The following is a 14521-nucleotide window of genomic DNA, read 5'->3' as shown; positions in this document are numbered from 1 at the left end:
TGCACTTCCCACTGCTACTTGCTGTGAACCTACTGCTCATGCCACAGATACTCCCTCTCTTTCTCTCTCTTTTGGTGTTTGGACCACATACTAGGTTATTCTCAGGAGCTATTTCTGGCTCTGTGCTGAGGAGTGACCTCTGGCTTGTGCTCAGGGGAGCATTTGTGAGCCAGGAATCTTATTGGGGTTGGCCACATGCAACACTAGCGCCTTGTCTCCTGTTTTATCTCTCCATCCCCTTTTTATTTGGTTTTGCTTTGTGGGTCACATCTGGCGATATTCAGAGTTTACTACTGGCTCTGTGCTCAGGAATTACTCCTAGTGGGGCTTGGGGACCATAGGAGCACCAGAGATAGAACCCAGGTTGGGTGTGTGCAAGGTAACTGCCTGATCTACTGTACTCTCTCTCCACTCTATTTTAGTTTTATAGGTTTTTTGTTTTAGGATCACACCATGCAGTGCTCAGGGCTTACTCCTGACTCTGCACTCAAGGATTAGTCCTGGTGGGCTTGTAGACTATATGGGGTGCTAGGGATTGAGCCTGGGTCAGCTGCATGCAAGTTAAGAACCTTACCTGTTGTACTATCTAGCCAGCCCCTTTTTAATTTTTTCAGGAGTTTTGGGGATGTGTTGAAAGGTCACTTACACAGTTAGTCCTTGTCCTCCTCTTTATTCTTCTTCTCTTCCTCTTCCTCTTCCTCCTCCTCCTCCTCCTCCTCCTCAGGATCACTGATCTCTTCATATGCTACTACGTGCTTTCTTTCCCGCAATGAGTAGACACAAGAAGTATTTCTCCCTCTCCTGTAATCTAAGGTAGAGAAGAATTGGTAAATTTGGGTTGGGTAGGTTTGGGGAGTTTTTGTGAGCCCTGGATTGGAGCTATGGTATAGTGTGTAGGGTGCTTGTTATGCATGCAATCATATGGGTTTGATCCCCAACACCTCATTTGGTCTCCTGAGCACTGCCAGGAATCACCCCTGAGCACAGAGCAAAGAGTCAGCCCTGAGCACCTCTGGGTATTCCTCCCCCCCACAAAATGAAGACTCATCCTTCCCAAGAACCTATAGGTCTTTTAAAATATACTATTTTCCAAATTTTCCATTTCAGAGAAATGGAAATGTTGATCTGTTATACCTGTATCAATAAAGTCACTATATGCCGAATACCAGTTCAAGTTTCAGGCTCCTCTCATGGACAGGCTCAGAATTCCAATTTTTTTAATTTATAGAGCATTCATTCATATCTTCTTTCATTAAGTGTGCATTATTGCTATTGTGATTGTAGTTTAGATAACAAGTTTACAACAGTGTTGATGCTTTGGTCTTGATGTATGATTACATCTCACCATCACCAAAATGCCCAGTACTCTCCTCGAGAAGTCCTCATGTTGTGATTCTTTGTTTTGTTTTGTTTTGTGGTCATACCCAGCGGTGCTCAGGTCTTACTTGGCTCTGTGCTCAAGGATCACTCCTGGTAGGCTCAGGAGACCAGAGAGGGTGCCAGTGATTGAACCTGGGTCAACCACATGCAAGGCAAATGCCATACATGCTGTGCCATGGCTCCACCCTCACAAAGTCGTCATGTTATTTCTGGTATAGTTCTTAATTTCATCTCAGCCCCAATTTGGTAATCTCAGTTTATCCAGAGTGAAGGATTTGTTATCATATAATGCCTTCTATTCCTGTTTTGTTTCTCTATACCACAGATGAATGAGGCTATTTGGTATCTGTCTTTTCCCATTAGACATACATACTTCATTTAACATGCCACCCTCCATTCCATCTATGTTGCAGTAAACTGCAAGATTTCATCTTTCTTTCCTTTTTTGTTTTTTGCTTTTTGGGTCATACCCGGCAATGCTCAGGGGTTAAATCCTGGCTCTGCACTCATGAGTTACTCCTGGTGGTGCTCAGGGGACCATATGGGATGCTGGGAACTGAACCCAGGTCAGCCGCATGCAAGGCAAACGCCCTACCCTTTGCACTATCACTCCGGCCCTTCATCTTTTCTTATAGTCACATAGTATTTCACTGCAAATATATGTCACATATATCTTGTTTTGGATGTTGGGCCACACCTGTCAGTGCTCAATGGTTATTCTTGTTTCTGCACTCAGTAATAAGTTCTGTTGTCTTTGGGTATTATTCTCAAACTATTTTTATATCTGACAAATGAATGTGATCACTCTGTGTGTGTCCATCTCCATCCGACTCATTTCACTCCATATCTATCCATGTATAAGCAAATTTCATGACTTCATTTTTCCTATCGTATGCCACTTTTTTTTTTTTTGCTTTTTGGGTCACACCCAGTGATGCTCAGGGGTTACTCCTGGCTTTGCACTCAGGAATTGCTCCTGGCAGTGCTTGGGGAACCATATGGGATGCCGGAGATCGAACTCAGGTTGGCCGCCTGTAAGGCAAACACCCTACCCGCTGTGCTATCACTCCGGCCCAACCACAACTTCTTGAACCATTCATTTGTTGGACACTTGGGCTGTTTCCATATTCTGGTTAAGCACTGCAATAAACATAGGTGTGGAGATATCTTTTCAAACTAATATTTTTGTTTTCTGAGAGCAGATGCTATGAAGTGAATTTGCTGAGTCATATGGAAGCTCTATTCTTATTTTTTGAGAAATGTGCATATTGCTTTCCATAAAGGCTGAACCAAACAAAATTCCCACTAACAGTGAAAGAGAATCTGTTCTCTTAACATCTATGCCATAGTGTGTTAGTTAAGGGCATGTGTTGTATGTCAGGCATGAAGTTCAGAATTGGGGTTTCAGTTGTGAGCATGACATGTTCCTAGATTAATCTAGCTGTACTTGAGTACCATTCAGGTTGCCAGATTTTCCAGATTTAAATCAATGCCTTACAAATAATTATGAACTTTTGATTTTTTATTTACATTGTGTGTACAAGGAGTCTGGTTCTCAGAGACTAGAGAAAGTTATGCAACTTTCATATTCATGAAAACTCAAGTTTCTCACTCTGGAAGTAAGTCATGTCCTAATATCTTGACTGGAACTGGTGGAGTTCTTCCATCCAGCCTGGACCCAGGCCTATCCAGTATCCATCCCCCATATCTAAGTCACACTTGAACATATCCCAGGAAGCCAAAGGAGTTGTTCCCAAATAATTTCCTCTCACTTGAGGTCTTACCCTTTTGATCAGTGTCACAATCTTTTCCAGGAGAGCCAATCTTCTTTGAGCAAACTGGTTTCTGATCATTTACTTCGTTCTTTGACTTCCCGGGTAACATCTTTTCAACCTGAAGCTACAGATAAGTGGTATCAATGACCTTTCTTTAGTGGTTTAGATTTACAAAGTCTCTTTATAAACATTACCTTACAACATCTCTGAAAGATCCATTACCTTACCCCTACTTAGATAATGAGAAACCTGAGAGTTTAACAGGAAAAAAATGGCTGGAACCATTTCCCAAAATGGAAAGGGTAGTTCCAGGACTAGAATGTTGGTCTTCCAGATTCTCTTCCCAGACTGACTTCCTCACATGTAAGAGAGAACTTGGCCTGTATAAAATTTAGGGGGAAATAGCATTAGAAGATTATGAGATATTTGTAAAAGAACAAGTATGTTTGAAAAAATAGAAATGATTTCAGATAGCAAAATGAAGTTCCTAGATAGTTGCTAGGAGGGTAAGTGTAAAAGCATAGAGGAGACAAAATAATGCAGAAATAGGGTCAGAGATAGTACAGTGAGTAACCCATTTCTGTGGCTAACTCTTCTGCCCAGATTTCCCATTTTCTAGTTGCTAGGTGGTCACACCCAGGGACTGCCCCCGGTGCCATGTAACCCCACCAACGGCCAACATCCAGAGACTATAAAACCAAGCTTTTGGAAGAGAGTGACACAGAAAGTCTCTTGTCCCCGCACCTGGCTGTCTTCACCGGGACCCATGGGAGGGGGTGGGTTTCAGTTTCCCTCCCCGCCCCGAGCAGAGGCCCTGTGGCAAAAGACCTCTGGAACCCAGCCACAGCCATGCTCAAGGCCCCTCTCCACACGTTCAGATGAGCCTCACGCATGAAGGTACCGGCAGAGGAACCCAGGTGTATGGGACCTGGGACTGAGACCTCCAAGGCTACTCGGATCGGGACTGGGACTCTTCTGCCCAGATTTCCCATTTTCTAGTAGCTAGGTGGTCACATCCAGAAACTGCCCCCGGTGCCATGTAATCCCACCAACAGCCAACATCCAGAGACTTTAAGACCAAGCTCCTGGAAGCGACATCTTATAGCCTAGTTCTCCTTTGGGAGAAACTGGCAAGCTGCTGAGAGTTTCCTGCACCCATGGGAGAGCTTCACAAACTCCCCGTGGTGTATTCATATGCCAAAACCAGCAACAATGATGGGTCTCATCCCCCTGACCCTGAAAGAGCCTCCAATGCGGCACCATTGAGAAGGATTAGTAAAGAGAGGCTTCTAAAATCTCAGGGCTAGGACGAATGGAGACGTTACTGAGACCGCTCGAGAAATTCGATGATCAACGCGATGATGATGATGATGACGAACCTGGATTTAGTCCCTGGCACCTCATATGGTCCACTGAGCACCTCTAGGAGTGATTCCTGGCGCAAAGTCCAGAGTAAGCTTTGAGCATAGTTGGCCAGGTTTGGCCCCCCAAAACAAACAAAATATAAACAATGTTGAAATGGTGTTGGGGAGATGACTATTGTGGAAAGAAAAAAAAGGTCCAAGGAAATTAATCTAGAGAGCAAAGAAAGTGGTGCAAGATACCAAGAGCAAAAGCCAATTACCACACAGAAACAACATTGAAATCATGAGACTCAAACTTAACCAAACTTAAGAGGCGCCTGTTAATATGGTAGATTGGGGCTGAGGCCGGGGATTGGAAGAGGAACCTTGGAACACTGGTAAGTGAAGTTGACACTAGTGGCAGGATCAGTGATGGAACCCTGTATATCCAAAACCCAACTATGATAACTTTGTGTTTCATGGTGCCTTAATAAAATAAAATTTGAAAAATAAACCCCAAGTAAAACAACACCAAAGTAAAAAGCTTCTGTACAACAAAGGAAACCATCAATAAAATTGAAAGTCAACCTACAGAAACGAAGAAAATAATTGAAAATCATGTAACTCTTAAGGGTCTAATATCCAAAAATATAACCAAAAGCAGTCACACAACTCAAAAGCAAAATAGCAGTATTAGTTTTAAAAGAAATGGGCAGAAGAAGAGGGTCCAGAGAAATAGTACAGAGGGTAAGGAGCCTGCCTTGCATGTGGCTAATCCATGGTACCCTATTGATTCCCTGAACCCAGTCTGGAGATTCCTGGACACAGAGCCAGGAGTAAGCCCTGAGCAAAAGCCGGGTATGCTCCTCCCTCCCCCCTCAAAAAAAAACAACAAAAACAGGAAGAAGCACATAATAGACAATTAAAAAAATATCCAGATGGCCAACAGGTATATTAAAAGATATTCAGTATCACTAATCATCAGGGAAACAAAAATGAAAGTTACAGGGAAATTACCTCATACCTATCAATATGACTCTTTTCAAAAATATAAAATTTGGGGGTTGCAGATATAGTAATGGGATTAAGGAATTGGACTTGCATGTAGCTGACCCAGATTCGAGCCCCAGCACTGAATATGATTTCCTAGCACTGTCGGTAGTGATCCATTTTTTTTTATTGAATCACAGTGAGATGCACAGTTACAAAGTTGTTCATGATTTGACTTCAGCCGTATCATGTTCAAACACCCACCCCTTTACCAATGTATATTCCTCACCACCAATGTCCCAAGTCTTCACCACCCTCCCCTACCGCCACCTCTATGGCAGGAACTTTTCTTATTTCCTTTCCCACCCACCCCCCCAGCACAGAGCCAGTAGTAAACTCTAAGCATAGACAGGTGTGGCTCCCAAGCCCTCTAATAATTTTTTAAAAGGGGGAATAATCCAAGGATGGACCCAAACTGAATTATATAAAGTTAAATAAGTCAGACATAAAACAATAAATACTATACAATCTTACGTGAGGTATCTAAAATAAACACTGGGACCAGAATATGGCTTACTGGTAGAGATACCATACATGTGTGAGGCCTTGTTCCCAACACTGTCAAAAACAAAAAGAACCTTAGAATTTCGGACAAGGGACAGTGGTACGTGCTTTACCTGTGCTTGCTATAATACGGCACTGTATGTGCCCCCAGCATTACAAGGTGTAGCCCAATCACCCCAGGCCCAGGCAGCAGAGCATTACCAGCCTGAGTATTGAACCATCTGGCTAGGTTGGCTGAGTATGGTTGGGAGTAACCCTGGGGCCCCTGGATATTGTTTGTAAGGCCCAAAAAGAAATAAATTTAAAAAATAAAACTGAACTATGGGGCTGGAGAGAGCCAAATGGGTATGGAGCCTTGCATGTGTCTGACATCACTTCGAATCCCACATACAGTCCCCTGAGCCCCCCGTAAGTGACTGCTGAGTGCAGAGACAGGAATAAGCCTTGAGCATCCTGTGCTGGGTGTGGCCCCAATACCCGCCTCAAAAAAGTCTTCCAGAGTGGTAATAATAAAAATTAATGTTTTAGCTATGATCACTTGAATTCTCCAGTGTCTTGTAAAGACATGGGCCATGAAACCTGCATATTCCTTTACTCTTCGAGAGACAATCTTCAATTGTGCAATCACTTATTCAACCAATATCCAAACATTTCTAGGGTGTCCCTGAAATTTCAGTGATGCCTGGGACACAGACGAGGTTCTGAGACACAGCAGGGAAAGTCTACAGCCCTAAAGATGCCCAAACCAGACTAGAGGGTCCCTGAAGATGAGGGAAGAGAGAGAGAGACAGAGAGACAGAGACAGAGTCAGAGAGACAAAAAGATAAAGAGAGAGAGAAACAGAAACTGACAGACAAACAGGAGCTAACGCTTCCTGCAGTGAGAATGGATGATGAAAGGGAAATAGCAGTATCTGAGGGGATCGAGCCCTTGAGCTATCTCTTAACTTCATAAGAATAAATGACCGAATTTGGAAATGTTTTGGAGCTTTGGATAGGTCATCGTTTTTCAGCTGCTTTGCAACAAGGTGCCATATTCCCAGGAGTATCGCCAAGGGAGCTACAGGTGAAAACCATGCATATGGGTGCATATGGCACAAGACTAGGGGCCAAGAGGTAGGATAGGGGATCCACAGTCAGAAAGAGGTTGAGAAATACTTGATTAGACTACTCCCACTGTCACTTGGTCTCACACAAATTAGTTAACACCTCTGAACTACATGTAATAATAATAACAACATCATCATTATTTGAGAATAATGGCAAAAAATTCATGAAAGTTTTATTCAGCATTAAATAAATTAATCCATATGAATTTAAGATAATACCTGGCATCTCAATGATAATAAAAGAAGTATCAGCTCTCAAAATTACTGTTAAGTTCTATTAAACTACTAATGCTACATCAGGTATTATGCTAAAGAGAGGGAGGTAGTGATGGCCAGGCTACCTTTTTTGTTTGTTTTTGGGTTACACTCGGCAGTGTACAGAGCTTACTCCTGGCTCTGCACTCAGGGATGACATCTGGCAGGATTGGGATATCATATACAGTGCCAGCATTGAACCTGGGTCAGCCTCTTACAAGGCAAGTGCCAGGCCATTTTTGATTCTGTCACTTACCAATATACACATTCAGAGAGATATGAAAGGTCTCTGATCTTTTAGAGTTGGGAGATACTCACCATTACAGTTTCCTCCTGTTTCCCTTTGGAAACTGCTTCAGATTGATTCTCTAGAAGATAAATAAGAATTTTCATTTGTTGGCAAATAATCCCTCAATCCATAGAGACTTCTGTAGTATCTGGGGAATTACCCAGCAGAGGGTTATGAATCCACTCATAGTCAAGGAGCTTGTTTGAGACTCATTTGTAAATTATCTTGAGTAATTACATGCAATATTAGCAGCAACAATTAATAATTTTCCTGCTGATGGTTTATAAAATGTGAACTACGTCAGTGGTGTTAGGTTGAGGCATATGTAAATCACAGAGCCAACAATACTGTAAGCATGGATCCCAAATTACAGTAATTAAACTTAGTGTGATTGCTAGGACTGGAGAAATAGTACAACAGGCGAGGCACTTGCCTTGCATGGGGCTGACCAGAATTCAATTCCCAGTACCACATCTGTGCATCACCAGGAGTGATCCCTGAACAAAGGGCCAGGAATAAGTCCTGAGCACTTCTGGGGGCCCAAAAACCAAAAATAAAAAGGAAAGAAAAAAAAAAAGAACTTGCTAAGGCTGTGTGATGGGAGGGAGCTTGGGGACACTGGTGGAGGGGAGTCCACACAGGTGGTGGAACTGATGCTGGAATAGTGTATGCTTAAAACTCTATTGTGATGGGGCTGGAGCAATAGCACAGCGGGTAGGGCGTTTGCCTTGCATGCGGTCATCCCGGGTTCGATTCTCAGCATCCTATATGGTCCCCTGAGCACCGCCAGGAGTAATTTCTGAGTGTAAAGCCAGGAGTAACCCCTGTGCATCGCCGGGTGTGACCCAAAAAGCAAAAAAAAAAAGACAAACTCTATTGTGATGGGGCTGGAGCGATAGCACAGCAGGTAGGGCATTTGCCTTGCACGCGGGTGACCTGGGTTTGATTCCCAGCATCCCATATGGTCCCTGGAGCACTTCCAGGAGTAATTCCTGAGTGCATGAGGCAGGAGTAACCCCCGTGCATCGCCGGGTATGACCCAAAAAAGCAAAACAAAACAAAACTCTATTGTGAACAACTTTATGAATCACAGTGACTTAATTTTATAGTGTCAACTAAACCCCATCCTATCCTCATATTCTTTTAAATATTTTTATTTTTCTTTCCCAAAGAAATACATTGATTGGCTGGGGGGTTGAACTGCATCCACTTAAAAGATGTGTGGCCAACATCCAAAAGGAGAGAGCAAAATGGAATGCACTGCCACAGAAGCAGGGTGGGGTGGGGGAGAAGGTGTGCGGGTGGTGGGAGGGATACTGGGATCATTGGTGGTGGAGAATGGGCACTGGTGGAAGGATGGGTACTTGATCATTGTATGACTGAAACCTAAGCACGGAAGTCTGTAAGTCTGAAACTGTACCTCACGGTGATTCATGTAAAATTTTTTTCTTTCTTGGTCACACCTGGCAACGCACAGGGGTTACTCTTGGCTCTGCACTCGGGAATTACTCCTGGTGGTGCTCAGCGGACCATATGGGATGCTGGGAATCGAACCCGGGTTGGCTGCATGCAAGGCAAACGCCCTACCAACTGTGCTATCGCTCCAGCCCCCATTTTCTTTTTTCTTTTTTTTCTTTTTGGGTCACACCTGGCTCTGCACAGGGGTTGCTCCTAGCTCTGCACTCAGGAATTACCCCTGGCAGTGCTCAGGGGACCATATGGGGATGCTGAGAATTGAAACCGGATTGGCCGGGTGCAAGGCAAATGCCCAACCCGCTGTGCTATCCTCCAGCCCCTCACGTAAAAATTATAAAAAATTTTTTTAAAGTTAAAAAAAGTTTTAAAAAATAAAAAAATAAAAAGATGTGTGGCAACTAAAGACTAAAGTACACTTGACACTGGTGGTGGGACTGGTGCTCTAATATTGTATCTCTGTCACTGTCACTGTCATCCTATTGCCCATCAATTTGCTCGAGCAGGCACCAGTAACGTCTCCATTGTGAGGCTTGTTGTTACTGTTTTTGGCATATCGAATACGCCACGGGTAGCTTGCCAGGCTCTGCCGTGCGGGTGGGATACTCTCGGTAGTTTGCCGGGCTATCCAAGAGGGACTTAGGAACTGAACCCGAGTCAGCCGCTTGCAAGGCAAATGCCCTACCCGCTGTGCTATCGCTCCAGCCCTTGTAAATTAATAACTTTGTAAATCATGGTTCCTTCATTAAAAGGGGGTATATATAAAAATAAGCTAAAAGAGTATTTTGGGGGGATGCTGGAGAGCCAGTACATTGGGTAGGGTGCTTGCCTTTCACACAGCTCACGTGGCTTCAATCTCTGGCACCTAATATGGCCCCCCAAGTCCTGCCAGGAGTGAACTCTGAGTTCAGAGCCAGGAGTAAACCCTGAGTACAGTTTTTCAGCCTTTTCACAGTAACTGTGGACTTTGTGTAATGTGGCTTGTTTAGCTAAGGGGAATCATAAGTCTACATTAGAGAGTTTGATCATTCTGGCGCTGTGTTCTAACTGTGTTATTTGAGTAGAAGAGCAAGTGACCATCCCCTATTTCAAACATACAGATTCCTAGTATTGTTTTTTTCACCCTATGTTGCTCAGTGACAAGCAGTAAGGTTTGATGTGTGTGGGATCACTCCACCAAACCACCTCCCGAGCCAAAAAAAAGCCAGAGAATCAGGTCATTACCTAATGTGTTCATCACATTCTCTCTTAAAAGATTTCTCTGGGGCTAGAGCAACAGTACAGCAGGTAGGGTGTTTGCCTTGTACGTGGCCGACCCAGGTTTGATTCCCAGCATCCCATATGGTTCCCCAAGCACCGCCAGGAGTAATTCCTGAGTGCAAAGTCAGGAGTTGTGCATTGCTGGATGTGACCCAAAAAGCCAAAAAAAAAAAAAAGATTTCTCCAATGCTCATGCACTGTGATGTAACTGACCCTGGAAGATTTTTTTTATTTCACTATTTCATAAATCTCCTTTGATTCATTAAAAGTGTTTAGCAAGAAAAAGAACTTTACAAAAATTAATATTGCAAGCATAAAGAAATTCACAGAGAATAATACTGGAGACTTGGGTGAGTCTAGACAGATCTCAACATTAGCCTACAATTTGAGATTGCTTTGAGATCTTTATTCAAAAGAGAATTAAATGCTATAAACCAATCATAGCTGAGATCACCTGTGCAAATCTCTAGATCCCTGGTTTCCTCACTCATTCACAAACCCATTCCTGAATTTGATGCGATTTAGTGATTTAGTCTCAATCGGGTTTTCACATTTTTTTGGTGGGTGGGTCCAAACTGAGTTCAGCCCAGTTGTGCTCAGGGCTTATCCCTGGCACTGCACTGAGGGATCACACCTGGTGGGCTTGGGGTGCCATATGGGATGCTGGGGATTGAGCCCAGGTTATCAAATGCAAGGTAAATTCCCTCCCTTCTGTACTATCACTCTGGCCACTAATTCAGGTTTTTATATGTTTTCCATTAATTCATTATCCATAAAAATATACAGTCACAAGGGCCAGATAAATAGTACAGGGGTTAAGGCACTTGCTTTGCACGTGGTTTACTCTAGTTTCATGCCCAGAACTGCATATGGTCTCTTGAGCGCCATCCCCAGGAGGAAGCCCTGAGCACTGTCAGGAGTGGAATATGTGTGTGTTTATGTATCATATGTGACAGTGGTCGCAATAGGCTATACCATATGTGGACTAGGTGTGCAGTAGGCTATAGAATCTAGGTTCAGATTATTAAACTCTATGACATGTACATAATCATGCATTTAACATATTTAACACATTTCTCAGAACATCAGTAAGCAATGCATAACTGTATATCCTTCTTTCCCATGGTTATTTTTGTGTAAGATTAAAAAAATATTGTTATAGTTAAGGTAACAGATTTACAACAGTGATAACACTTATGGTCTTTATACATACTTACCATAGTTACCTCAATACCACCAAAGGGACCAAGGCTCTCCACCAATATCCTTGTTATTTCCAGTTCACCTCTTCGTTCTTCCCTCCGTTCCCCTTACTTGGCAATATTAGTAACTCAGGACCATAGATTGTGAAAACCTATGTTCGCTGTTTCATGTTTCAGGGTTTTATATAAATAACCTCTGACTTGGGGCTGGAGCAATAGCACAGCGGGTAGGGCGTTTGCCTTGCACGTGGCCGACCCGGGTTCGATTCCCAGCATCCCATATGGTCCCCTGAGCACCGCCAGGAGTAATTCCTGAGTGCAGAGACAGGAGTAACCCCTGTACATCGCCAGGTGTAACCCAAAAAGCAAAAAAAAAATAACCTCTGACTGTACTTAATTTCTGTATCTAATGTTTTTCACTCAGCCATGATACTTTTTAAGGAAGCAATTTCCTGAGACTCTGTCCCAAGCAGCTGCACCCCAAAGCAGTAGGAATTCAGGGAACCCTTTCGAGGTCTCTCCTGTCACTCACTCTGATCCGCATGTTTCGAAATGTGTCCACCGAAATTTCTAGCTGAATTATTATTATTACGACGCATGAAATCTGGAAGGGCGACGTTGAAACCTGGAAAGAAGCAAAAGTTTGGTTCTTTAGAGACAGTTTGAGAGGGCAGGGTGATTGATGAAAGATCTGGAGCACATGTTTTGCATGCAGAAGGCCTGGGTTTGATTGCAGTTACACCTGGTCCACTGAGCATTCCCAGGAACTGAGCACATAGGAGGTGCGTGGCACAAAACCAAGCAAGTGAAAAAAGAGACAACCTGAAGAATGCAGTGTGAGATGCTGGGAGGCAGCATGAACAACAAAGCTTACTACTGTGACAGAGTGGTGGTAGAGGAATTCCACAAGGACCAGTAGAAATGTTTCAGATCAAGGTACGAGCATCTCTGGGGCAACTCCTCACCCCCCACCCCAGCTTGAGTCCTGTAAGGCTGAGAGAACACAGTGCCCCAAAGCTTCCCTGAGAAAAGGAAAAATTGGTGTACTCGCTGCTGTCGAAGCATCAAGTGCAGTGTGTAAAAGAGCTAAAGGATGATTGTGTGTTCCCCAGACTTCACTGGACCAAGAAAGTTTGTTACCTAGCCCAGACATGATCTCATAGTTTCTCTTCAGGTACACACAGGTGGTTTTCTCGGAGTACAGCATATTTTTCCATTGTGTCTCAGAAAAATATTTAGAAATATCCTCGAAGGCCTGGAAAAATATATAAATTCCAGTTGTAACTCAATCAAATTTGTGGATATTCAAGTGGGATTATTTCCTCTTCCATAAAATCTCTATATTGGATCTATAATTTGGAGACAAGAATCCCTCCCAGTTTGGGGCTGGAGAGATAGTACAGTGGGTAGGGTGCTTACCTTACATGCAGCTGACTGGGTTTGATCCCCAGCATTCCATATGTTCCCTGGGTACTGACAAGAGTAATTCCTGACTGAGACTCGATCCTAAAAGCCCTGTAACTGCTCTCACGAGGACTCAATTAAAAAATAAATTAAAAAAAAGTAATTCCTGAGTATTCAGGAGTAACCCCTGAGCATCGCTGGGTGGGGCACCAAACAAACAATTTTTTAAAAAATCCCTCCAAGTTAATCATTGCCAACATGAGGATATGAGTAGCATTCTCTAGTCTCTCCCCCTCCTGGCATTCAATAGGTGCTTAAAGCTGGCAGCACTCTCCAGAATGCACTGAAAGTCACCAAATGCAGGTCAAGGTGAGAGACCTGTTTGAGTAATACTCGAAGTGGAAAGTTTTGGAGTCTCTGGCTCTCATGGTGATATCTTGATTCTTATCTCCTCCAGTGCCTCCAACTTCACCTTCTCAGAAATCTGACCAACCCCGCACAGTCCCCTGGGCCTCTTCTCTACCCCCTCTAGATCACTCACCTTGGATTTCTTTTCCTGTCGTCTGTGCTTGTGATCCTGCTGGCCAAGATTTTCTAAGAGGCTGTTTTTGCTCATGGTGCTGGAAATGCCCTGATGTCAAAGGGACCAGGTCTGAATTTCTCCAGTCAGAGATACGAGGTTCCTGTGGAGACAGAGGAGCAGAGGGAAGGTCATGTCATTTGAGGAAATAAAGGTTCTATTTTCTTTTCTTTCCTTTGGTATGTTGGAACGCACATGGTGGTTGGTACTCAAGACTTTTTCCTGGCTCTGAGCTATGGAATCATTCCTGGCAGTGCTCAGGGGACCGTATGGGGTGCTGGGGATTGAATCCTGGTCTAACACGTGTGAGGCAAACACGTTAATCCCTGTACAATTGCTCTGGTCTGTGCTCTACTTGAGTGTAGTTTTATTGAGAGGATGTGTTCTAAACTTAAGTGGTACGGGAGGTAAGTCTCAGAGATTTTGCAGTGTTTCTGAGCTTGAGTTTGTGGGAAGAAGAGTCTTTGTTCTGCTGGAGAAATGAAGATAGCTAAACTGAGTGGCTCTGAGACTATTAGTATTTTCATACTCTTTTTTTTGGGGGGGTCACACCTGGTGATGCACAGGGGTTACTCCTGGCTCTGCACTCAGGAATTACTCCTGGCGGTGCTTGAGGGAACATATGGGATGCTGGGAATCAAACCCGAGTCGCCGCGTGCAAGGTAAACGCCCTACCGGTTGTACTATTGCTCCAGCCCCGACTATTACTATTTTCAAACAGGAAATTAGTGAAGAGCGTTGGCATACCTGTGACTGCAGGACTAGCCATTCTCAAGGAAAGACCTTGCTAGCTTTTAGTAACGCAATCTGGCATGCCCGGAAATCATGTTAAAGGTTATTGGGGTGGGGCGGAGCAATAGCACAGCTGGAAATATGTCTGCCTCCCACACGGCCTTCT

General features: G+C 43.7%; 1 protein-coding gene across 1 annotated transcript; it reads right to left on the bottom strand.

Annotated features, from left to right (window-relative positions):
• Positions 1-704: 704 nt before the first annotated feature.
• Positions 705-13659, bottom strand: LOC101544971 (protein SSXA1-like; the record flags this gene model as incomplete). The annotated part of the gene is made up of 3 exons (XM_055121076.1): positions 13585-13659; positions 12780-12894; positions 705-808 (listed from the first exon to the last, which is right to left on the bottom strand). Coding segments are annotated over exons 1-3 (294 nt in total), but the record flags the coding sequence as incomplete, so codon positions are not given.
• Between the last annotated feature and the right edge of the window lie 862 nt (positions 13660-14521).

This window comes from Sorex araneus, chromosome X (assembly GCF_027595985.1).
Source record: "Sorex araneus isolate mSorAra2 chromosome X, mSorAra2.pri, whole genome shotgun sequence".
NCBI classification, from domain to species: domain Eukaryota; kingdom Metazoa; phylum Chordata; class Mammalia; order Eulipotyphla; family Soricidae; genus Sorex; species Sorex araneus.
The sequence above is the reverse complement of the archived record's forward strand: the minus strand, read 5'-3'. Positions and strand labels throughout refer to the sequence as shown.